Source organism: Chaetodon auriga, chromosome 11, assembly GCF_051107435.1.
Source record: "Chaetodon auriga isolate fChaAug3 chromosome 11, fChaAug3.hap1, whole genome shotgun sequence".
Taxonomy (NCBI): domain Eukaryota; kingdom Metazoa; phylum Chordata; class Actinopteri; order Chaetodontiformes; family Chaetodontidae; genus Chaetodon; species Chaetodon auriga.
The window spans coordinates 7,665,243-7,692,839 of record NC_135084.1 but is presented as its reverse complement, the minus strand read 5'-3'; the positions used below and the strand labels follow the sequence as shown (position 1 = coordinate 7,692,839).

The 27,597-nt window shown below is 42.2% G+C and overlaps 1 protein-coding gene across 1 annotated transcript; it reads right to left on the bottom strand.

Moving 5' to 3' along the window:
• Positions 1-352: 352 nt before the first annotated feature.
• On the bottom strand, positions 353-27,597 carry rmdn2 (regulator of microtubule dynamics 2). Its single transcript, XM_076743815.1, has 11 exons — positions 27,547-27,597; positions 25,860-26,314; positions 16,708-16,885; positions 16,503-16,605; positions 15,097-15,157; positions 6,049-6,124; positions 5,333-5,410; positions 3,871-3,969; positions 2,805-2,858; positions 2,614-2,694; positions 353-2,496 (listed from the first exon to the last, which is right to left on the bottom strand). The coding sequence occupies exons 2-11, from the start codon at positions 26,303-26,305 to the stop codon at positions 2,443-2,445; spliced, it is 1,230 nt and encodes a 409-aa protein (XP_076599930.1). The 5' UTR covers positions 26,306-26,314; positions 27,547-27,597; the 3' UTR covers positions 353-2,442.

The window sequence follows — 27,597 nt, the reverse complement described above, 5'->3', positions numbered from 1 at the left end:
CCACGGAAAAAAAAACTAAATGCTGCAACATGACTAGACTGGTGGGAAGCTGGCCTGAATCTGATGCAGTAACAAATTCCCGTTTGCTCTGGCACAAACAGTACAGTCTGGAGGGAAGAGGAGGGATGCCTGAGAACTCTGCAGTCATTGATAATCGTGCAGGAGCCTGCTTATTACAGCTTTAGTTGTTTTTGGATTTAGATCAATCCAGTTTATGATTAAAAAAAAAAAATCAGTGAAGAAGTTACCCATTGCAAAACGGAGGGTATTCCTCGCAAACAGCTATAAAAATAACACAAACAAGCTCAGGTACTTATAAAAGCAAGACAAATGACAAACTGACAACTTGTATCTCCATTGCACAGATTTAATTATACACTCCAGTACCATTAATCATTCATTGCACACTGCCTATGATCATTTACAATATAATCTCCATGTAGTGTATCGGATTTGATATTACCTTGAGGAAAATTGGACTTGCTTTGGCATTAAAAAAAAAAAAAAAAAAAAATCAGATACATTCATATCGCTGGTAGAAAAAAAATCTCTGGAAAGTGACATTTCACATAATTTTCACAATTCACATAGTCTTAACATAAATTAACTTAAATTTAGCAGATTCTTTCCAAACAAATCTCAAGTAAACAAAACTAAATCCTCATGGTTTCATACAACACGCACATCTAAAACGCATCACAAAGACCAAGACTTGGTAAAAACATTAGCAAGTGTAAAATAATTAGGAATAAGACATTTAAACGTCACGTCTGTCTGATCAGACCACATTTTAGTGGCATATTTCGCCTGGAATGCCGTCATCTGCAGTATCGCATCGCGTCAAAGCGATGGGTCTGCATCATCTGCTCGATTCATTATCGTTTTACTGGAGTGCCTCAGTCCAACCTTTCTGCTAGACACAAATACAGATGACCAAAAACCACAACTTGCTCTCCAGTTTCCCCATCAATGACTCCATTTACATGCACACCAGTAAAGTCATTATGAAACACCTCAATCAAACTCCTTTCCTTTTTCCTTAGAGCCAGGGAGTGCCAACAGCACACAGAGAAGAAAGAAGCACGTTGACTGCAGAGGTAAAGTGACACTGTTAGAATTTTATATGGAACAAAAATATAACTTGAGTATTCATTCATAATGATAAATTTAAGCATAAATGCCACTTGAACCAGGACAGTTAGGTGTTGTTTATATGCAGTGCAACAGGAGGCTTCTATAAATATGAAACCTTATTTTTTAACTTTGCATACCAGGTCTGACTGGTGCGCTGAGGAAGCCTCTCCACTTTCTCTGACACTGGAAAAGTTCAGAATTAAACAGATGTCTCAATGAAACTGACTGCAGTTTGCACGGTTTAAAAAAATATAAAATATAAAATCATTAAAAAGAAACCTGCAGCACCCAGGTCTTCATGACGGATCGTTTAACTGCAGTTACACAGGAGAGACATTAGCGTCACAGGAGCCGAGGAGCAGGAGGTAACTGAATAATGAATGTCTTCAATGGACAGATGCCAAAGTCAACAAGCACAGCTCATCAGATCTCATAAGAGAACACATTCATCTTCGTATGTATGTCGACTGCATGATCAAATCATTTTAGGGCCTGCATGTAAATGTAGCCAGACAGCGCTAACGCCGGCCCGAGTGACGGCAGAGCGGAGAGGGCCAGAGGTCGTCCAGTGGTCACAGCATTCCAAGATCTTTGTTTGGGTGCGCCATTGTCTGATGTGCTTTTGTTGTTGCGTCTTGAATGTGTGGTGGGGGACGCGACTGAAAACAGGACGGAACAGGAAGGAACAGCAAGTCCTTTGGGTCACTTTCCCAAAAAGTGACAGGTCTTTGTTGTCAAGGAAACTCGGTATCCTTGAGACACAGTGGAGTGACGCTCGCTATCAGAGCAATCAGACCTCTGAGGGAACGTCTGCTACACAGATCGACTGGGAATATACCTGGACTTTACGTACTGTAAATACTATCAATCACAGTCAGTTTGCTATGATTCATGATTAATCCAACTTCTGTAACAATTAAAATGAAGACAAAGCCACCTCACAGAGCTGATGGCAAGACACGTGATGATGTGAGAGCGGCGGCGTCAAGTACCTCACTGATTTGATACAATCAGGTATGAAGAGTTAGTTTTCCGCCATTTTAAAAAAAGACATTAAAATTAGAACAAGAGTCTGATTAAAAAGGACAGAGCATGATTCTGTCTGTGGTAGCCTCCTGCTCCCACTGATGACATCATGCCACAGCACACCTCCACCCACCACCCTCCACTCACAGAGTGAATTAACACGATGGCATCTCAATACACACTATATCCACACACACACACACACACACACGCACGCATGCAGACACACACACGCACAGCACAGGGAAATTACATTTCCAAAAGAAAGTGCTGTGGCTGTCGTCACACTCCGAGAGCCGGGCAGAGTAAATCCAGTTCTTTTTGTGCCTCTTCATCCTGAGGAAAACAGATGATTTCAAATAAAATAAAATAGTATTCAGTGGCAGGCAGACGGAGCATCCCAGTGAGAGGGATATGAACACAGCACTGCAACAGGACAGTGACGAGGTCTACCTCTTTTGACACGGTGTTCATCGAACAGGCAGATTCACACATCTTCCTCGCGTTTTCTCTCTGCCCCATGTCTTTGTAGCACTGCCAAAGAAAAGAACAAAACCTGTCAAAGCCTCGTTTGGACTCAGCGTGATCCCACAGAACAGCGCAAAACAATAATGACAGTTCAACTTGAGGTTTACGGTACTGACCTTAGCTAGAAACACGTAGTTGAGTTTGGAATATCCTGGATGGATCTCCTCAACCTGAACAGGTGGAAAAAGTACGTTTCCTTTACGACTGATCTCTGTTCATAATGCATATAACAATATCCTACTCTAGTACTTTATACATGATGTATTCAGTGAAATCCTCCAGTAAAGCTGTGATAGTGCAGTGGCTGCTGGGATAAACTTTAATGTCTGTTTTAATTCAACACACCAATGAGAATGAAGATACTGTTCGTCACCCAGGCATGGTCAACAGGTCTGTCTGTGTCATTACAGCAGCCATTTCCTTTGACTCATTCACATCTCTTTCTCCCGCAGCTGCTTCAACCTAAACAGCTCCTCTACAGTTAGTCAGGTGCAGATAAGCACGGGTTATAGGCCGGGGATCTATTTAACCTCGCAGTGTGTTTTTTGTTCAAGCTCCATAGCCTCGCCGGAGGCTCTCCTCCAGGGGATGACCGGCGTGTTGTAACAGGGACCACTTAAATCAAATTGATGGGTGAGATACAGAAGACGTGAGAGAGAGGCAAGTACGGGAACACTGGCCAGAAGCAAAATTAATTTCTCTACTATATAAACATCTGCAATGTGGGAACAGAGATTAAGCTATTCTAAACACAGCGCATTTGGTGTTTGAAAACTGGGTATAGCAGTGACCCGGAGGCAAGCTGCAAGCGAACGCTAGACAAACAGAACACATGACATGTTTAACAACTCAGGGGAGAACATGCAATCAATGAAACAGTATGGAAAGACAAGCCAGCTCCTATTTTGTGTAATTATTTTCTTATTAACTTAGTTAAAATGGCAGGCACACAGATGGAGTGGAAGCAATCCTAAAGCAGGAAGTGTGCTTCACACAAAGTGCCTGCTGGATCATCATCTTACATCTTAATGTGGGGCCAAACGGCTGTAAACACCTTTTTATTAAGATGTGGAGACATGTTACAAGAACTAGTTTGTCTTTAGGATACTTCAGCCTTAAGGAGTCATATGTAACAAAAACAAAACAAAATGAGGAGAATGACAGAAGAGTGAATCACAGTACCTTCAGAAAATTCTTCAGTGCGTCTTCAACTGTAGCACTTGGAGGCTCTCCAAATAACGTTGCAGCAACTTTCCTCTCAATCCACGATAGCTGAGCCACCTGCAAAGCAATCAGTCGCCTCGAGTTAAAGGACAAAGAGAACTGTTTCACACACGGGATGCACAGGCTTGTAAAAACAGCACTTTCAGGGGAAGTTAAATGACTCTTTAAGACATCAGCTACAGCTGTTGGGAATAGTGATGACATGTTTTTTCTTCATGCGATTCCTACTAACTTCCAAAAACCACCCACATCTCCTCAGGTTTCCAAAATAAAAATCAACTTTTCAATGACATGAAGTCAAAAAGTTATTTCGACTTTCTCATCAGGTCTTGCTGAGGCACACTGCTGCTATCAGTCGAGGTATTTATGCAGAGTGGAGCTTTTTCCTCTTTGTACATTACATGTAATTACATTGCTGAGCGACCGACTGCAAAATGAAGTACTTAATAGAAACTAGATTTTGTGGTTATTGCTACCACGACCAATTAACCACAACATTTCCTGGTTTGGTCACAGATCATTCCAGGCCGGAAAAACCCACTTTTCCTCACAGTGACTTTTCCATCCCTTCCATGACCACAGGTTCCTCGTACACTGACACTTTTCTACTGACACTTTTCACAGAGGATGATAAAGGCCGAGAGAAGCCTGGGTCAAACATGTAATGTTCCTGCCTCGCACCATTCATCACAGCAACGTCTAATTGCAGGTGTTGCATTGCTTTGGCGTCATCTCAGGACCTTTCAAACAGAACCGCTGGCTGAATACAAACAGTAGATCATTGTTGAGCATGAACACACCACAGCCAGCCTGTAAAACTCAAGCTCTGAAACTATCAGGTGTCAGTGCTCTATTAAAGTTGCACAGTCCCTCAGCGCTCGCTCTCTGGTACCAACAGTGGAGGTAAGTATTAAAAATGTAATCAAAGCAATCTTTATAATCGCTTCCTTCCTTTCAGGCAGTTAGTTTGACAACTGGCACCAAGTTACGCGATAAATAGCTCATAAAAAAAAGGAGCACAGCAGAACGTCTGTAAACCTTTAAATTTAAATGGAAGTGATTCATCATCGCACATTATTTTCAGAGATAACAGCGATTGACAGACAAGACATGACGGTTAGAGAAAAAATCATCAGCTGCATAAAAAAAAAAACAACATGAGCTGAGAGACAGGATGAAAATATGTCCCTAGCACAATCTGATTTAAGGCAAACAATGGCTGGTGTGAACCTCCCGTGGCGCTTTCTGCGAATGTGGCAGAGGGGAAAACAAACCTGAGGGAAAGCTAAACAGTGCGAATGAATGAGGGGAAACCGTGGGTGGGTGGGTGGGTGAGCAAAGGGAGGCGGGAGGCCACGCAGACATCTACGCGAGGTCAGATGGAGAGATATACGTGTTGTGCGTCGGTAGGGTCACATACAGCATAGCACCAGCGGCCCAGCAGGTAGTAGGACATGGGGTCTTGAGGCTTCAGCTCAATGGCTTTATCCAGATGATCCTGGGAGGGGAGGCAGGCAGACAGAGAGAAGATTTTCACTGTTGATTCATGACACGGCTGCTATTTCCACTGCCTTCTGTTCTGACCTGATCTGTCCTGCTTCACCAACCCACAAGTATTTCACAAACACCTCTCACACACGCGATCTCGCAGAGCGACCACACACTCCCGCCTGTCACACACCCTCCCTCCTTCTTTTCCATTCTCCCTCTCTCTGATTCAGGGTTTTTTTTTTTTTTATATATATATATATATCTTCCCTCCGCACTGCTCTATCTCTCTCTTTCACCTGTCAAGAGTTTTGAAAGTACACAGTGTTTGGGGGAAGCCGCTGACAGAAGATAAAATGCTACGTGCCGTTGTTCCACACTTCATCTTATGCAACTGACTGGCTGTGGAGGTGGCCCACTGGCTCCAGTGATACGAGCCACGACTCCCCTCTCCTCTACGTACATGCAAGACTTCTTTTAAAACGTTGGATTTACTTGATTTTATGCCTTCTATGTACTCTATTCTTTATTCTTTACTTTTATTATTGAGTCGGTTTATTTTCCATCTGTCATTTCATGAAGTAGTCACACGTATCAGGTCCCACACACCACAGATCAGAGTCCAGTCTGTGTTATACAACAACTTACCTTGAAGATGTATCCGTTCTTTATCTTGTTGTGTATGGTGTCATATTCTGCCATGACTCCACACATGATGGCATACCTGTGGAGAGACAATATTCTGTTCATTTCTTGTTTTTACAGATTTTCACAGAGAAAACAAAACAAAACGACAGATTTATTAAAACAGAAAACTGGTTTGCTGTGTTTCCTGCTGCAGGAAGGCCATACTATTGGCAGTAAACAAAGAAAAAACTGTCACAGATGGCAGTTTTAAAGTCTCTTGTATCATGTCTTCTATCAGCTTTCAGTTTTTCAATACGCAAAATAAACACAGATTTTTTTTTTTTTAATACAAACAGAAAATAATAAGTTTTGATTAGGCTCTACTGTGACGCATACGCTTGACTGCAACACAAAGGGATTTCATTCCTTTATTTACTGTGGCAAACTGAAAGGAGCATGCTTTTGATACTGACTCAAGGTGTTGGTATGCTCAAACAGAAGTGCTTGGTGGACAGATAAACAGAATCTGAGACCCCTGTTCCCCCACTTTTCTGACATAAGAATTAGGGCTTGGGGGGGGGCTTGTAGTGATTGGCCAGGTGTATGGAGGTGACAAAGTAGGCAGGGTTTGAACAAATTGCTCTCAACAATACTTCTGAACAACAAGTGTGCCGTTACCAACATACATGAACCATTTTCATCCTGCAAAAACATGTCATAGACTTTTTTTTTTTAGCACAACGTGGTAGCCTTGAAACAGCTGAAGATTGAGTGTCTTATACAGGTGCACCTCAATACCATCACTTAATATATCCACACCGCCTCTTCCTTGTGGTGTAGATAAACCGAGTATTAGTGGAATTCACTGGACTGAAAGCAGAATAACTTGTCTGGGGAGCGACTTTCTCTGCACCATTAGGTCACCAAAGACCTGCATCACTCTGAGCTGATGCAAGACCTGTACGTTGAAAACCTAACATCCAACTGGAAGGATTGAACATTGAGCCTTTCCGACAAGTCAAATAGTCAAGTTCGGCGTAGGTGGGAGGGTTGGAGAGAAGCTTGGCGTTACCTTACAGTCACACCACCTTTTTTCTGGGTCACTAACAATGAGAAACCAAAGGGGCACTGAAAACCCACCAACACTCAATCTTCTTTAGCAAGACTCCTCATTAGACAACATCAGCAGAGATAAGCTGCTTCACCTTACTCCCTCACTCACTAATTAATAGACTGACTTGGACCACTGGGCAGGTGGAGGGGAAACAAAGAGCGATCTCAGATCTGGGATCTGTCAGTCAGCATGGCGCTGTGGGTTTGGAGAGAAGAGGAGAGAGCTGATCAAAGTCTTTTCACTGCAAGCCTGCTTTAATCCTGCTGGTACTTTGTCAAACACTACATGGCGACACCTTTTTACATGAAGGATCAGCGGGTACAGAGGTCATCTGCCAGTGTCGTCTCACATGGTGGTGCTGATGGTAGATGGAATCTGCAACTGTGCGTGTGCGCACTGAGGTGTCTGGTATGTGTGAATGGATTTTTTTAACAGGGCATGATTTGGCGGTGGGCTACTGTTCTCTGTAGTCGCTCTCACTCTTTCTTGTCTCTGGACTGCGATCAAGCGTAGTGTGCCGACAGATTACAACACCAAGACCAACAACGAAAAGAAAAAAGGGTGAGCTGCAGTGAGTTGTGGCAGAGTGCAAATTGTGCTACATGATTAGCAGGTAATTACTAAATTAAGATAAAGTAGGTACAATGATGATGAATGAGCAAGTCAGTAAGAGTGATTTGACTTTAGCTGACAACGCTCACTGCACTAACTGAACACAACGTACAAAAAGAAAAAAAAGACACATACCTCAGACGGTTGCAACTGACTGAAACATCATGCAAACATCAATCTTTGTGCTAACTGTCATGACTCCTACTGACTGTGGGCGGTGTGGAAAATTAACAGTGATAAGACAAGTACTAACCACATCACTGCACTAAATGTTCTCTGCAAAGCAAACAAAGGTAGATGAATTTTACGCAACTGTTACCAAAAAGAACTGTATTTATTTTCTTAAGGTAGCGCAGGGTGCGGCCACACTGCCGCTGGTTGGCGCACGATAAGTGGAGAGCTCCAGAACATCACAGGAGCAGAGATGCTATCTGCCTGCCGCTGTGCTGCCTTGCTTCCAATGAAAACAGACTGCTGGATGTAAAGACTTTGAGTACATTCATCAGCGGAGACTAAATATCTGCCGTGAGGAAACAGAGCCAGGACACAGGTGGTTTGCCCTTGGCCACCACATTTTAAACATATTTTTGAGCAGTGAGGGTTGCTCACAGGATGCAGTGGTTCCATGATATAGCAAAATTGGAACAAAGTGAGAAAATCAAAGCAACCGTGGAAGATTATTTGTGAAAAGTGTCAACAATTCTCAACACAATTAACAGCCATTTGCTTGCTTAAACACTTTTTAGCCACACTGAAAGGAATGGAAGTGTTAGCAGAACCACACATTGGTCCAGACTGAAAGATCTCAACGATTGGATGGACTGCCATGAAAGTTTGAATAGGCATTCATAGGATAGGGAATTTGGAAAAACCCTGACTTTTCCTCTCACACAACCATGAGGTGCACATTTGTGGTCTGGAGTGAAATGTCTCAACTACCATTGGGTGGATTACCCCGACATTTGGAACAGACATTCATGTTCCCCTCAGGATGAATTGTAAAAACTCTCACTTTCCATCATCAGGTCAAACTTTCAATTTCTCCAGTACTTCAGTTCATGGCCAAATACCTGCAAAACTAATGTACCATATGTTTATCGCTATCTCATGAAGGTTAGCATGTTAACATGCTCTACTAAGATTGGTGAACCTGGTAAATGTTACCTGCCAAACAACAGTATGTTAGCAATAAATGATTCATCAATCAACAGAAACTTCATACTACGAGTACTTATGTATACATTTCTAAAATAAAAATGTGAAAAATCAGCTGTTCCTAGCTTCTAGAATAGGAGGACTGCTCGTTTTCCTTTTTCCACATTACAGTAAATTGAATATCTTTTGGGCTGCTAATTGAACAAAACAAGTAATCTGCAGACAGCACTTTGGGTTGAGGGAAATTGTGATGGCCATTTTTTCCATATTTTTGGACTTTCACGATTAATGCAAATTAAGCGCTGATAAAAAAAATATTTTTACTTATAGTTACTACACTATGCTTACAGTCTTATGCTGTATGTAGATGAACAACATAAATAAAAACACACTCATCATGGTTACTAAACAAGAGGCAGCCAAGTCAATACTAATGATCTCATCGAACTTCAAGAGTCATGCTAACCACTTAGTCATTCCCTTCTCTCTATGAACATGCTGCAATATGCTGATGTGATTAAATACAATAAATCTCACTAGAGACGAGATGAGGAGGGAAAACAAAGCAGCATACCAGAGGGGAATAGTAATCATAATTGAGATCGAACATTGCCCAGGTGAGGGCTGTGGGAGAGATTGCTCAACATCCAGGCTACCGCAATACATAGTTTTACTTCCCTCTGATTGGCCAACTCTAACATTATTCAGCATGTAGCAATTCTGGCAGTGTTTACTGAGAAGTATGTGGACCCAAGAGTGCCAGTGGCAGAGCTGCTCATGATTGGACCAGCATGTAATACTGGTCTCTCATCTCTGCACCTGGACTTTCCCCTGTGGAGTTACACTGGAGGGGAGTTTACATTCTTATCCTGTGCTTCTGTCTCCTGTATCTATAATTTCCAAGAATAAACATCTAAAAATCAACGATCAGATTTTCTGCACCATGCATGGAGATGGGAGTATGTGTTGTTTTGGGTGTTATGCAACATCATTGTGTGGAACAGCACCAGGGAGGGGCGGAGATAGGTAAACGGAGAGAGCATATAAGGACTTCGGATGTGAAGGAGTAGAGAGGTGTGTCAAGCCTCGAGGGCCAAAGTGCTTTTGTTTATCCTTTCTTTTCTTCTCCGAGTTGAAATACTATCTCTACTTGTCTGTCTAAGGCAAGAAAAGGGAAATATCAAGAGGATGAGGAAAGGTGGGCAGTGGCAAAACATGACAGGGGGAAGATAAGAGGAGGACAGAGCACTTAATTGCGCAAGGTTAGTCTGTGTTTTTATCGCGGCTCAGTGAAATCCCCCACTCTGCTGGGCAAAAACAGAAGGGCCTAAGTGTCAGCTGCTTGGCGGAAACAGCAGATTGATTTCAGCCTTCAAATCCAAACATAGAGAGCTCATTCAAGACAGAGAGGGCCGGGCAGGACTCCAGGCTAAAACTTGTACAGAACCAGGAGGAGGAACTCGAGGAATTCAAGGACAACATGCGTGAGAGTGTGTGAAGTGCACAGATATACTGAGTCCATGGCAGAATGAGCTGATGGTGTTTTTCTGCATAGGAGGTGGGCTTTCCGGCTGTGTGTCAAGTGTTCTCAAAGTGATGAACCAGAGCACAGTGAGGTCTGAAGTTTATGCACACACTGGGTTTCCACAGCAACTGGGAACAGAGCACAATGCTGCCATGGTGGCACCAAGCATTGCCCCGGCAAACAGAGGCAAGTGTTTGAAATTAAAGTTGCCTCTGTAGAGGTCAAAGTGACCCCATCCTCCCCACTCCTCTGACTGGCACAGCCACAGGCTCCCTGCTTAATCCGCGGGCCTTTGTACCATCGGAGAGGCCCTATAGTCAGGGATTTACATGGGCTGAACTCACACGGTGGGATCACTGAAAATGCACCTGTAAACAAAGCCGGCGATACAAGAATGCAATCACATCAGCCTGCTGAGATTATACAAATAGGCTCCACATTCACTGTCACGAAAGCACCCCATGTAACCCAATGCATCGTACTGTGTGCTCCCTCACACACATTTGTTCGCTCACAGACAAAAACACATCCCACCCTATATACCTTTTGTGGTCCACGCACCAGCTCTCTTGCAAAGTGGTTAACGAGCAAGCTTAATGGAAGACATGGCAGCGACACAGTACTGGAGTGCTTTTGAAGAATGAAACCTGAGAGGAGAGAGGTGGAGGTATCTCACTGTGCACACAGCCTTTGAAAATTTAGGGGTGACAGCATGGAGATGCTGATAGCATCCATCTCAATGGTGCTCTGCAACTCAAGTGCCTCCATACACATCCAGCTTCAAAGAGTCCTCATCCACCTCTCCTGGGAAAAGTACAGAGATTTGGTGCATGACAGTAGGGGAAGTACGTGCAATCTCCTGTGAAGTGGTGACTGTTAGACGGACATCACATTCATTCATCACATCAGGGCTTCAAACGGCCCATGTACCTGCTCTGAAAGAATGCTGCATGCTTCTGATGGTGTGAGGTTCACAAATGTCTTGCAACTTGTAGCTGCACATCGACAGTTTTTAATGCATGAAAGCTTTTGGTTGTCAACTTCATCAACTTGTCATTAACTTGGTGCATCAATACAGTCAAATTTTAAAAATTGAGGTGATGTATTGTTTATTTTCACATAATAGCATAACATAGAAAACATCTTTAATAAGAATTTAGTTACCTGCTACTTATTAGCAAACATAAGACAATGCAGATATATTTATAAAACTCATGTTGGCCAATAATATCAGGCTCTATCAGCTGGTCTGTAGTCCAAACAATATCTGCCTCTTTGCTGGTTTTAATCTTTCCTAGTCTTGTTTTGTGCTCATTTGGACAAAATGTCATGAGAGGCAAACATATTTACAAATTGTATACATATTTACTTTCTGTTTAGTGCTAACTTGCAAAGGTTAGCATGCTACTTTTAATGTAAACCATGTGTGATCACTTCTGGAATGTCATGGTTCACAGAGTGTAATGGCTGTGTGTAATTATATCATTGTGTCACCAACTGGGTCCTTGTATGGGCACAGTCAATAAAGGAGAGTCCTTCAAAGGACACGAAGGCCAGGCTGAACCTGCTCCTCCTCCCAGTTTGGGGATAATTTATGATCAATGAGTGGCATTGACCAATCACGTTTGAGCACAATTTGATTGCATGCAGGTAAACAGTCTGTGTGAACAGCAATAGAGGCGTAACGCACTGGATTGCACTGCAATCTCAGAACCTCAGAATCTCAGAAATCAGCTATCGTTTGATGACTATTTAGCTTTTTATGAGCTTTTTGTTAAATGTATCTGCATTCATATGAATGTACCTGTTCATAGAGATTAGCCAAAACGTTGATTTGTTGTAGAGACTGAAAGTCAAGTGTCTTCTTGTACCGTAAACAAGGACCAGCGCACAGAAGTGGAAATCTTGGCCCGGATACCCGTTCAGATATCTGCAGGCTACAGCCATCCCAAAAAACAAATCATCATTGGCTAAATCATCAGACAATAGCCGATGGGTTCTGAAATTGGGAGTGGTTGCACCTTCACAAAGAAACAGTGTATTCACTAACATCTGTGACTTACCCTGCAAGCTACAGATACAACAGAGCAGGTTTTTGAGACCGTCCTCCTCACCCTATCTGTTAAACTGTCAATCAAAGATGTCTGAGTGAATATGAATAAGGCTGCTTTGGTTTACCAGCTACAATTTCTGGATATACTACATCTCCACAAAATGACTTTATCAGATTTCTACAAATCCAAAGCAACTGAAAAACTTTTTAATACTTTTAAAACCCATTTGGTGAGAATCGTAATTATATAGTTTGACACCTTGTAATTGGAGATGTGTAAAACTGGTTTAACACAAAAGAGTTTGTGTCTCATAACACTTGAAACACTGATGGATCATTCAGAATAAAGGTTTCAGTGAACATCCAACTTTGCCTGCCTCGCTGGGAGTTTAACCAGCTTTGTGGTACTGCACCATGAACACTGTGAATGAGTCAGCTGTGCAGGCTTTGTTTTGGTAACACATGATGAGTGCCACCACTGAGGATGTAAACACCTTCACGCAAGGACATATCATATTTTTCATATCATACTTTTAACTTAAATTACACAGAATACAATCCTTCTACTGTGAATGTCAACTACGCGCTGGTGATAAAATCTATTAATTGCGATATTTTCTTGTGCCAGCCACATTTCAGTTGTGCCTGCATAATTTTTTATCTGTGTATGTATTTTCACACAGACGTAGAGAAGCTGTTACCAAAATGCAAGTTAAAAATCATTAGAAGATCTTTCACGTTCAAAAAAATAATAATAATCAGCATTCATTTGAAGCCATTTCAACACTTGAACAGAGTTAAATTAGGGTAGGTGGCAATGGAAATGTTCAAAAGGCCTTCCATTCACTGGGCTGTGTAAAAAAAGCGTCTGTAAGTCGTTTCAGTGGCAGAGCAGGAACTGACTGACAGCGCTTCTAAACAACATCTGCCAAATTGTGACGAGCTGGGCGGCATTCAGGAAAACAGGTGACAAGTTTTCTCACGGCATCGGTACACTAAGTAAACAGTTACCTCAGACATAAACTTCCTTGCAACACTGCCTGGCACCATCCCCAGTCCCTGCCTCCTCCCTTCTCAAAGTGCGGCTTTACCGACTTTGCCCTGTCCATTCAATTTAGACAGCGTTTCTGCTCGGTTTAAGGATCTTACAAATTCCATTAGTGGATATAGGATTAGGCATTAAGCTTTTTTAAAGCTGTTGCTCTTAATTAACTAAACAAACACGGCCTTCTATTTCACTTGACGTCTCCAGTGCTGCGGTATGTGCATGAGCTAATGCTAATTATTCCCTAACGAACAGAGCACACAGGGCTGCTGGCTCCAGCGGGCGGTCTGCGTCTGTTTTCCATGAGAAAACCTCACACGCGTGTACACAGAAAGTAACCACATGATCTCAGTTACACAGGACACTAATCCATGGAATGTAATAAATGGTAATAAATACCTATACTGGGGAAACGGTATTATGTAAACAAGGAAAAACAGTACACTGTTTGCTGTATGAAATTCGTATATGCTCAATGCTGAACACGAGTTCAATAAAGCTAAATTAAAGGCTTCCTGTACCATTTGATTGCAGCTGCATCAGAAGCAGACTTTGCAGTTGTTTTCAAATCTCGGCAGCTGCAAGTTGATCTCAGAGCTGCATCTGGTGCAATCTTCATCTCTCTATTCCAGCCATGGATTCCATGTATGATCAGCAGTCAAGTTTTGACATGAGCAGTGTTTCAGATGAGGAATGCACCACTAGGGCCTGCACAAATACAAACGGGATCCATGCCATCAGGCCCACTCTGAACAGCTTATTAAAAGCAAGGGGATTTTTCTCTGAGTCACAGAACAACCGGGGAGGTATACAAGGGGAGAGGACGTTCTCCTGATTTCCTTTGTGTGAGAATGACCTACGGCGGCAAAATTCCCCATAACCTACTTTACTATCAGCCATTTTGAAATCTCCGCGAGCATCAGCCGAATGTGACACAAGCGCCTTTTAAGATATTTTCAGTCATTTCTGGGGGACAAGTCAGACAACAGACCTTCGCACGAAGGACATGTTTGACAGAACATGCAGTTTTCTTTGCATATCCCAGTCCACTTTGGTTCATTCACATTGAAGTCGCTCTGTCTTTCAGCCCTGTGGGCTTTCTGAGACGTTCTGCTGGATTCATTGAAGTTTCCATTTGCTAACGTGCCTCACTGAGAGGCCGGAGTCAAACTTCCATTCAAACACTTCAAACAGCTGCTGCAGGCCGACACGTCACTCAAAAGCACTGCAGCTCCAACACCTTTCATCTGGGGAAAGTCCCTGTGTTTACGCCTTCACCCTCATCGCTTTTACTGAAAAATTTAAGGGACTCAATGACAGCGAGTCACATGCTATCAAACTGCATCTTCAAGTTAACTTTGATTGATTTGCTTTTTGCCCATTGTTAGCTGGGATAGGCTCCAGCCCCCCGCAACCCCGAAAGGGATACGCGGGTATAGAAGATGAATGAATGAATGAATGAATGATTTGCTTTTGAAATGGCAGCACTAAAGACTTTATTGAACAGAACAAAAAGTACCTCTTAAACAATGACATGTGGAAGGAGGGAAACCCCTCAAACCTACCACTGATGACTTTCAGCACATGTAGGGTTCAGGCTCACCGCCTCCTCACCGACTTTCTTCCCTAAGAGGAAAGGAAAGATAGACAATAGATAATGATGGTCTTCTGAAACACTAACTCAGCACACTCAATTCACCCTGGAGACTCGTGTTCACACAACAACAGAGGAGAGCGCGGATTAATTGAGCCATGGAGTGTGTTGGCTGAGAAAACACAACAGGATACACATAAATCAAGAACCATCACAGGGCACTGGATTAAAGCTGTAAAAACAGAAGTGATGAAACGCAATCCAAGAAGAGAGCTCAGTTTTAAATCCTTCATCAGTCAGTGGAAAGTGTCTCATTCCATCAGCTCTATTAATATCTTAATGAATGTTAAATATGATGCCCTGTTGCTTTAAATATCCATGTCTCACTGTCGCACTGTCAAATGCTTTGACACAGGTGTCTTTGCAGGAAGCAGCTCTGATTAAAGGCACATTGATGAGGAAGGATTACAGAGAAACAGGTCAATCCAGTCTGAACCTCAGTGGAATCACAAACAGTCTCTGTTTGAGGGAAAAAAAGCATTATGGTCTCATGTGCAAAGTGTCACGGTAGCAAATGGTACCCTGCTTGTACAGAGTCTGTGGGAGATAACGGCGAAAAACATCTTGTTATCATGAAGCTGACTGTAAGACTGTAAGGTGTCCTCTTTGTTAGATAATGTAATGTAATATATGAGCCACGTCAGATGAATATTTGGTAAAATCATAGTGCTACGATGTAAATAGAAAAAAGAAAAACAAGCTTTGGCCATAGTGTTGCTGACATTTTGAAATACACTGAAAAACCTACAAAATTTTTTTTTTTTTAAATCACACAGTGTAGAGGATTCCTTAAAGGCCCGATCTCAAATTGATGCACAGCACTGCTTCAACCACATTTCACTTATTTACAAGGACATGCATTAGATTAATAGCCACGATGTGACTGTTGTGGCGTAGAGGGTGCTGTACTGTACACCAATCAAGGATTTGACCCTTAACTTTACAGTGACTGGTACTGTCTTCACTTGAGAACCAATAATGGTGAGCAGAATGTGACAGTTGATGAGGGCTTTTCTAGAGTTGGTGTTCATTTAGCATCAGCACTGCACGTGTATGTAATACAACCAGGCTAGTGCTTTAACACAGACGTTTTGTACGTTACCAAACATAGTTTCTGTTCCAGTTATTCACTGTGGGCCAACAACTCAAACTAACTGACTGAGAACTACAGATGTGCATGAATTTGGGTTTTCCAGATGAGACACTGATATTTGGGGGTTTGACCAGTATAACAGCTGTGGTTATGACGTTATAGCACCTCGCATCCAGAGCATCTTGTCTTGCAAGTGAAGTATAACACAAGGGATAGTAAATTACCAGTTTCTGCATGGGTCTTCTTCTCCTCCAGAGTGCAGCTGATGTCATGAACGTCACAGTATGCTCGGATTAGCCGCCAAAGAAATGTTGAGTTCTGTCCAAACTAAAGAAATACATCACAGTGTTAAAACATACTGTTCTGTATTGAGGATTACTGACATCTCTGTTACCTCTGCTAAATGAATGTATGCAGGGAGTGACACACCTCGTCCCTCTGCTCCAAAAGCAGGTTGAGGCTTTCTCTTTTGTCAGATTCGGTGCCTTGATGCAAACGGTCGATCTTCTCAAGGAGGACAGAAAATTTGTCTGCAGGCTGTTCTTCATCCCTCTGTTCCGCATCACTTAGCTCCTCTTCCTCAGAGTCGGTCAGTGCAGTCATATACCTGAAAGCAAACAAACGCAGGCTTCAGCGGGTCGGTAAAGGAGAAGGTGAAGCTTCAGTTAGTTCATGTACGGTCTGTCTCCATACGGCCATCAGCAAGATGTGCAACATGGCCTCAGCTAGCATCAAAAACTGCAAAAAGTTAAGGCTGTGGCTCGTGTCCCAGTAACTCAGCACAAACCCGTCCTCTTCTTGTGAGGTGGAATGAAAACACCACAGCAAAGGAGTTTTCCAGATCAGTCAAAATCCTGTCTAAACGAGCGTTTTTACAATCGTTCTCTGCCAGGCGCTGATTATAAAGGATCAATCTTCACTGTCTGTTTACACACAAATGGCGCAGGGTTTGTTTACATAAGTGGGTCACTTAATTGTTTATAAGTACTAGCTGTTAAGAAACTCTTGACGCCTTAACGTGGATACCTGAAGGCTTTTCCACGAACACAGGGGGGCTTGTTTGCCAGGGTGAGGCACGCAACACTCACATTAGATGTTTTATGGTGCTCTTTCAACTATTGTAAGTATGTGCAAAAAGCCTAAGCAAACACTTAAGAAGCAGCAGTAAAAAAAGAAAAAAAAAAAAGCCATACTAACGGTATAGGTAAAAATGAAAGACGTACACAAGAGTGAAAATATGAAAAGCCTCTATTAAGTGTTGGCAGCGGCTGCATGTGCGTCATTGGTGGTTAAGGGAATATTTTGGGCTGCGAGCCATGGTTCTGGAGGGATGTGTCAGAGCGGGCCACAGACAGAAACACTGTGGACCCAACAGGTGTCTCGTGCCGGAGGCTGCTTCGAGACTCCACCCCACAACACACACCTTTAACCATGAGCCCTGTGCTTTCAGGAGTAATGTGAGGGCATCAGAGCTGCAGTCAGAAGAACGCACCATGGCTGACAAAGTCAACAACACACAACACGATGAGAAGCCACAACGGTGTGCGGAGATGAAAGACTTCTGTCCTATTTTACAGATTACAGTGTTATGTTGTCTGTTACCATCAACTGCATTTAAGTGAAGATAAGTCTGCTTTAAAGCAGCTAAACTCAGTATTTTTATATAAACAAAGGATCACATGACTAAGCGCATGTGGAATGTGTCGCTCATGGTGATGAAGCACAGAGAATGAGAACCAGAGTGCACTTTCCTTCAGCTCGATGGAGAGACTTACTGTATTTCTGCTCATTGTTTTTCTTTTAGGAACCACAACTTTACTGGTTCAGATCACTCATGGTGGGGAACAAAACAGAGCTAAGAGAGAGGAAAAAAACCCCCCAAATATTAAATTGAGTAAGGGTGCATTTACTGCTTCAGAATTAAACTTTTAAAAACAAGATTGTGCTGTCTTCTTTCAAAAAGTTACTGCTTGTAATCAGATGAAAAAATAGTTCAAGATTGTTAATTTTTAAGACCAACTAATGTGAGTTTGATGGAAGCATTTGACCGTAGTTGAAATATTTTAAGACATTTAGTGATATAAAGTGAAAACTCTGTGATCCATCGTGCTGTACATCACTCAAATCTAGTTGTAGGAAACGGAGAATTACTGCAACTGTGAGAGAAACTAGACTTTACAGTATCTTAATTTTAATCTCCATCTGTTTTTATACCATAATTTTGCGATAGTGTGCAAAGCCTTTCTGCAATCCCCCACTCTGCACTAACCCCTGTGTAAACCCTAAAACCTGCAGGCAAGGCTCAAACCATTTATTGGCCAATACACCTCAGCTTAAAAAAATCTGAATGGGTGTGCTTTTGTGTTTGCTCTGACTGCTGTGGCCTTCCATATTACAGAGCACTGCCTTGCAACAACCAGACCTGGCATTTCACTATGGCAAGACATTTACATTATTGGACTTGTGTCATTCATTCATTCCCCAATTCATTCATCCTTTTGTCCTTTTATTCATTCAGCAGTCCATCTTCCCTCCCTCCCTGCAGTTATTTACTCAGTGGAGTTGGAGAGAGCTGGAGAGCACTGAGTGATCAGCGCATTCCTGTCACGCCATTCCACGGCTCATGAATCACTTGAGTTGAAAGGAAAATGAAGCTAAGGATCTATTTGTGTTATTGTGTGTGTGCATGTACTGTAGATCTACTGTAGTTGTGCAAGAAATATTTTTGCAGGCAAATTTAGTTTGTAGGGACCAACCGAAAAACTGAATACTCGCTCTTATGTGGGGGAAAAAAATGAAAAATTGACCAACTTTTGGTTTGTGGTGCAAGTGGAAAGGACGAGACAGACGATGACAAACAGCAGTGGAAGCACAGCAAACAGAGAGAGCAGTCAGTGACTTTCTGAGCACATACTCGTGGTGCAGACTTGGTGGGATTCATTCACTCTGGCCCATTCAGACATCAACGCTGCAGTATTGAAAGGAGTAGCTGAAGCATTTGTTGGCTACTAGCCAAACAATATGATTGTTTCAAGTGTGAGCGGTTAGATGTCAATCATTTTTTTGCCCTGCTGATCAAACAAGACAAGAAATTTGGAGAAGGGCTGCAACTAGTTATTTTCATTATCCAATAATCTGTTGATTATTTTGACAATTTACTGACTGACCATAGAACATCAGAGAATTGTGAAAAATGCTAAACTTCCCAGAGCCCCATGTGACATCTTTAAATTGTTGGGTTGTATTTTCCCCACAAAGAGTCCAAAAATTAAAATATATTTAGTTTCCAGTGATATAAACCAGAAAAAAATAAAGAAATGAGTGCTTACTCATTCATTATACCAAGTCAGTACCAGAGTCCTAACATTTGTTCTTGCATAAAACAAAACCCACAGAGTACAGTAGACTTTAGCTTCCAATTTGAATTCAGCAACAAGAAACAGCACAACACATCTACTCATGCTGTGTCCAACCCTGTGAAGCTGTAAAGCTTTAGGCATCATTTTCAACAGGCTCTGCTCACTAGAGGAGATCAGCCATTCAGCATACAGACCCCAAGGGGCTGTGAAGGGATCTCTCAATAGAGCTTAGCAAGGGCAGTCTCCGCGGTGACACTGTTCAAAACAAAGCTGAGTTACCATCCCGACATCACTGGGCCTTGGAACATGCAGTCCAGACTACTCAGCCTGTGTATTTGTGGCGACGGGACCAATGAAAGACTGCTCTACAACAATGGCTGACGGACTAGAAACAGTCCAGTTGTTTTTTCTCTATCCTCCCCAAAGGCTGGGGAGGGATCGACTATTCAGAAGTTAACTCCCACTGATCAGCTGCTGAACCACTGAGCTGACGACATCACTGCCTTTCTAATTATGCCACCCTCTGTTGTGGTAAATAACACAGGTGGGAAAAAAAGATGGGTGAAAAATAACCTGCCATTCATTTGTCACTGACACAAAATGAACTACCAGTGAATAATGAATACAGTAATTCGTCTCACATGATCGACCATAAATAGCACTTCTGTGACGATGTTGTAACACTTTGTTCCTAAAATAGAAGGAGGAAGAAACAAGTTTGGAAATTCTGGTTTGTACACAACTGCACAAATGTACAAGTGATGTCTGGTTTGTACTTTTGCCAAAAGGCAAAGAAATACATCTGAACTGGAGGGAGGATGAAAGTCAGTCTTGCAGAGTGTTACTCAGAAATGAGTAAGAGACAGAAAAGAAATATGAAAGAAATGTGATGATGGCTGATTTAAGAGTTTACTCCTTTAACAACAGTAATAGAATATTATGATATGTCAAGATAGACTAGTAACCAAGACACTTCCTAGTTCATATTATTCAGCTTCCTGTAAGTAAACGTAACACTAGGAGAGTGGTCAGAGCAAACCAATAGTGAAGTTATGGACCAGAAAACCAAAACAATGAGCTAATTGATGCTAAAGCCTCTGTAGAGCTGACAGACACTGCAGTCGGGTGATAGTTCTCATCTAGAGTGACCTGTTTCATGTGCAGGTAATGGGTGCGAGCCATTATTAATATTAAAAAATGTTGAAAATTTGGGGAGCAAGATCAACATTTCAGTGATCCTAAAATTTACATGAAGGATCCTTTTGCAGTCAAGGCTGTAGGATGACAGAAAAGCCAGTGCTGACCATTACGGCAAACATGAATGGGATGATGTGGGTGGTCAGATTCAAACCCATCCGGCTGACAACATCAGACAGCTGAACATGGCTGTTACGTGTGCATGGTATACACTGTACGCAGTTCAGTAAATGGGTTTGTTTAGCTAAAAGCCTTTCAGTGAAGTATGAATCTGAGGATATAGACATGAATGTGTTGGATACAGACAGCTGCAGCGCAGCACGTACCATGTCGTCATAGGGAAGTTAGACTAAAGCTTTTAATCACAAAGCAGACAATGAGCTCCTTTTTCTCTTTCTAAACATTTCTGTGTGTGTTGATCAGGCTTGCCCGTCACTAAACAAAACTCCTGCTTAAATCTGCTTAAATCAACAACTATCCAATATCATAAATGCTATGTTTTTTGGAAACGGAAAAAAGAAGCGGTAATGTCCTTGAGCTACAGCGACGTGATGTGAATAAACTCAGTGGGAACTGTTCAAGGAATTACAAGTTCCTACAAGACACGTTTAAATGAGGCTTCTGACAGCTTGGCACACAGACAGTGTGATTGATGGGTCTCCTTACCTGCAGAGAGGCAGCTCTGAGGAAGCCGTTGTGACATATGCCGAGTGAATAAACAGCTGGAACTTTCAACTTTTCAGTGGCCTCAGTCTACATGTTGCCTTGTTCTGATCGACATTAACCCCGCTCCATAATGTTGACATTATGCCACACTAATTGTCCCGCTACTGAAGTAAAGTGCATCACTACGCATACTTTCTTATCAGACAGTTTGCCAACACTGGTCACACTTGAAATGTCTCTGACAAACCCTCACGATGAAATTGATTGATAAAAATAACAAGTGTTTGTCTATTTTTTCATCAACTACTATTATGCAACCATGAAACACATTTGACCACAAATGTTAGAAAACCATTAAGCTTGCTCAAGCAGTCAGCTCCAGAGAGGCTTAAACACAAGCCTTTGCCTATTCAAGATGTGCATCTATCATGCTCTGCAGCAGAGCTTGGCATAGGATTTGTTGAAGGTCCTGTTCATGCTTGCACGATGCCCCCTGTTGGAAATCTGCTGCCCCACTAATGCCTTTATTTAACTTCACTAAGTTATACAATTGAAGATTTTTTTGCTAATATACCAAATCACTTGCTGATTGGTGCTAGAACTGACAGGATGCAACACCTCAACATGGCTTCCTCTTGTTTTGGAGGTGGCAAAATCTTTAACTGAGATGCTTGCAAACTTGCATTTACCACCAAGCAATAAATGCTCTAATCGTGCAAATCTTAACTCTATTCTTAAGGCTTCAGATGCCAACAAACATGCTATAACTATTACCCAACCCTTAGCACCACGGCTCTTAGGGATATTGTGTGGAGATATTGTGCTCCAAACACATCCAAACAAACAGAACAGACATGAACAGCACTTCAAATGAAAGTGAGGATTAGGGGTGTAACTGGCTCTTCTGGGGAACGCTACACGTTCCCTTAGGGGCTGAAATTTCTTCACTGCGCCATTCCCAATATCCCCCACACCCTGTGCTCTTACAAATAACAGAGCGGCAGGAAAGGCTCTTTAATTATGGGAGGTGTGTGCGTGATGTGATTTCTTTTAAAGCATAATAACCCGGGCTGTAATTAAGTGCATTTGATGAGGCCGACAACTGTCACTCAAAGCCTGTGAACCACATCTGCTAGAGGGCAGTCTTACACTTCCATCTGCTCCTCTAGCCAGTGAGGAGGGCGATGGTAACATAAGTAGTGGTAGGCCACCCTAAAATGTTCAACCATCATGAAAGAAGACTCATATGATATGGTGTTATTACCTGTCTCTGAGCTGTATCTCGAGCACCAACAAACATATGTAACTTGAAATACTTTTGGAGTGATATTACACACTTTGCTAAAAAAAAAGAGGCCACTATTGAAAAAAGGTTTGTAATTCATCTTTTTCAGTCAACATACATGTATGCATACATGTGGTTGCATTTGAATTATTCCAACTATCTTAAACATTATATGGCATTGGCTAATGCTAAAAACAACTGAAAAAAAAAGGAAAAAAGAAAAAGTCCTCATCACAGACCCAACCTTCGCGTGGAATGCGATCCTCAGACAACACAGACAGTAAAACACAACACTGATTAATTATCCAGGGTGCACTGGATGTTCAGTTGGCCTACTTTATGTTGTTGTAGTTGTAAAGAATGGCTCCAAGGCAATTGATTAATCATTGCGAGGCCAGCAACAGAGATGGGGAGGAGTCGTACAGCTCTGATCTAAGGCTCACTGCACACCTAAAAACTGTGTGGTTAGGATTTGAAAGCCGCTGCGCTTAGTATTATGATGTCTTCTTGGCACTTCACGTTAGAGTGCGGCTCAGGTATTCTGGTTTTATGTCCGAACCCGGCACAGTTGATGTAAGCTGAAGCACTGAATTAGTGTTACTCTCTCACACGATTGCATCCTGCACCCTGTGTCCACATGTCGAGGCTGAATTCCTAGTCTGCTTGCTGTCATATCTCAGCAGAGCTGCACACGTTTTACATTTAACAAAACCAGCTGCTTTGTTATTGTCTGCATTGATGACTAAATCGAAATGTCTCCATATTGTCAATTTCCTGCATACTTTCCCTGCCTATATCTTCACTAAAGGAACTTCAAAGCACTGTGCCAAGCAGGCAACATAACTGAACCCAACCCGAACATGGATATCTTGCCTAGATTTTTGTCCAAACCCAGCCTGACCTGCTGGGCTCAGGTCGGGTATCCACATTCTACTTCACATACTCTAACTCCAACATAAATGAAGCATAGGTCAATCCAAGTTAAGTAAGACATAACGTCCATCCAAATCCTTGAAAAAGTCCCAGCGACAATATCCAAACTCAGCATTCTCCAACTTCGTCTGAATCGCTTGTTTAAATTACATTCAATCATGTCCAAGAAAAAGGTACGCCTGCCTGAATGCTCGTAACATTAAAGCCTTGACTTAATCATCATCATTTCACTGTTGATATTTGTTTTTATGAGATGAGATTTCAAATGATAGTCCATTCAAAAGAAATACATCTGCTGTTTATGTTATCCAAGGCTGGCATGAGTTCAAGGCATTTGGCTGAGGATGGAGGTGGATGATCGTGCATGTGGTACTTGATTAGTCTGCAACTTTCCACAGCACCTAAGGCAAATGTGCAAACTGCCTTAACTATAATTTAGCTCATAAAATAAGCAAGTGAGTTTAACTGGTAAAGGAGGAGGGCCTCAAGGTTTTTGATTCACTCGCTGTTCAACGGATCGTTGAGAACATTGAATAAGACTGTAAAAGTGGAAATCAACCTGAAATCAGTTTACAGTTTGCCACCAGTTCCTTACCACCAGTTATGCAAAGGATTTGGTCAACAGAAAACCACCACAAAGACACACAGCAGGGTCGATATTTAGAGCTATTCTAAAAGCCTTTACATCCACATCTGTTCAGCTGTGATACTGTGCCACATGATGAGCAGCAGCTAAGTTCTGTGAACAGTGAAGTCTGCTGGACAAACTGTGTAATAATGACACTGACTGTAAATTATTACAAGCTATGTTTCTGCACGATGGCCTGAAAAATAGCTTTAATATCAGTATCCATAGGTCAGTATATTATGTGACAGGCCAGACTAAATCTGAATAAAGCAAATATTTTAAGCATGTGAAATGGTGATTTTCAGGAGTCGTCACACTTTGATCTAACATCTTACTGATCTACGTCCAAATCTAAAGAGCTTACTGTTGTAGGTTCACAGAAAACCACAGGCCATGTTTCATCTGGTAAAATTGCCTTTGTAGAGGAAGAAACAACTTTCATCAACTGACTGACTGACTGACTGTCACACACCCTCAATTACTTACTTATCTCCCCCTGATGTTCACATCTGGGTTTGAACATATCATCAGTTAGAATTTGAGAAACTGGTAAGTGGCAGTCATGCACTGCTAAACACTTTATCATGTTAGTGAGTTAATGCTGGTTCATTTTTTGAACATTTAACTAAAATTCTGGTCATATTTTACACATTGTGTCTTTAGGTTTAGCATGGGAGCTCAGCAAATCTGTGTTGCAAATGCAGGTATCAGTCATTCATACAGACGAGCCGAAGATTTTTTCACATTTGCACACCCCAATTTTCACTCATATACTGTATGTGAGAGAAATGCTCACTAGAGGCTTGCTAAATCTAATATATATTTAAAAACCACCAAGTTCTTAACATGGTATCATTTTTGTGTCATTCATGTGTATGGGCAGTGGGCCAGCCGGCTAAAGAAAGACCATTGTGCATATTATGGGATCCCTAACAGCATAGAGGGTATGTAAAATGGGACAAAAATACATATTCGTGGATGTAACAGTCTGTGATTACTGTACAAATAGATGGCAGGCATGATGACGATACTGCACTTTGAGCACTAGCTGATCCAACAAATTAATAATTATCATGGGCGCAACAATTCAAAATACAGGCTGTGATCAAAGGTTCAAGTCTGCCCTGTGAAGCTGATATCTGGTTTAGCATTTAGCCAGAGACAGTGTGTGTGAGTGTGTGTGTGTGATTAATAATTGTTAACACTGTGTTATTATTTGTCTGAGAGTGTGTGAGTCCTGTAAACTTTAATGCAATTTGTGGGTTCAAATAAAGCATTTAAAATCTGTGCATATGTGTGTGAGGGGGTGAGGAGGAAGGGGGAGCAGAATAACTTTGTGGCTTGATCAGCTGGAAGAAATTTAGAAAGATGTGTTCGTGCCACAGAATCTGTTGTGGCAAAAGTGAGCTGAAGATGAAAATGAAAGTCTTATGTGTGCTGTGAGGTATGTGCTGACACATTTTGGAGAACTGGAAACTGAAATATTGAATCTCCCAGCTTTTAAAATACTCACCCCCCCTCACTCTCTGCTTCCTCTGAGCTCCGACCTCCAACTCTGGACGCAGTGAGGGTGCCTGCAGCCCTTTTCCTTCGTGTTGGTGTGGTCCTGTGAAGTGGACTGGTCCGACGCGTCTCATTATGTCCCCTCAGCTCCTCCCTGACATGGTCCTGCAGTGCTGGCAAAGCATTCTTCAACGACTTCATCTCATCCTTCAGCTCTGACACACACTGGATCAGGGCCTCCAGACGCTCCAGCACCTCAGTCTGACCCCCCGGCAGACCTGGACTATTCACCAACATGACACCAGTCCCCTGTTCATTAGTGCGGTTGAGGTAGTAACCCGGCCATGAGCCTCTCCGTCTTGACTTAAAGCCCTGGTAACACACCACAGCCAGACCAATGCCGGCCACTCCAGCCAAGGCTCCCAGAACCAGCACCTTGCTGTCTGCCTGGGCCATCCTGCAGGCCTGCAGAAAACAGACAGAAATAACAAGCTTCAAGCTACTGATTTCAGAAACATTTGAATGAAATTGCATAAAGGACAGAAGGGAAAATGTGGGCAGCAACAAATATTTATATCACTGATTTGATTTATGCAATTGATTACAAATTCATTTAGTATATAAGATGTGAGAAAATAGAATTTTCCATGGCCCAAAATGATACCTTAACTTTGCTTGTTTTTCTGTGTTGTTTTCTCTTTCCTGTATGAAAGTATTATTTCGTCTGTTAAATAAGATTTTGAATTTCTTCAGTGCTGATGTTTGTTTTTTACCATCTGATGTTAATGCTTAAATCAAGGTCGACTGATTATCAGTTACAGGAGGAGCAAACAGCTGGCAGAAAGACAGTGACCCTTCAGTGGCTGACTGGAGCAGCTTACGCTGGTGGTACCTGACAGGTACAGACTTCACTGCCTTCAAACACTGATTAACTGAAGACAGCACTGATTGTTCAGAGTCTACCCAGTCAATGTGGAGCACAGGGACTCAGCATGCTGTGTCTGGCTTCTCCAAAAAGAAAACATGATTCTCCTATCTATGTTTGGACATTACGCTCCCTGTGTGTGTCCTCGAAACATGTGAAACAGTAACACACTTACAGCACGACAGTTTTCCCTAAATACTGTGTGCACAGTGGCCATATCCTTCAACTCAACGTTTCACCTCTGCCCTGCTTCGGGATTTGAGTCACTGTTGTTTAAGCAAACATTTGTGGTGAACGAAGGCTAATATAATTGACTGACTGATAAGGAGCGAGTGTCTGCTTGTTATTTATCTACAGCTCAGTGTTTACTAAGAACTACGCTGAGACTTACTAGCTCAGATAATTGGATAAACATACTAATCACTGAGCGAGCGTGTTAGCCAACAGTCAGAGAGTAACAGCAGCTCTATAAAGACTAGACACACCAAGAATTTCAGCGTCTGCCGGGGTCTCAAGCATGCCTTATCCTCAATACTTTCATATTTCCATTGTTAAGATTAATTATGATAATTAGCTGCCAATGACAAAGTCCTGCTGCTAGCTTAAAGTCGCCAGTGCCGAAACGTTGTGCTAGCACTCAAAACTAAGTTACTGGCCAAGGTTAAACGGTATGAACGCGTTACATTACTCACTTTAAGCAACACACTATCACAGCAACCCGTTACACAAACAGGTCTTTCTAAATATACACAAAATTGGCAATATTACAGACCTTATTGCACAGGTACGACGGGAGGTAGTCTACAGCTTCTCTGGTGTAACC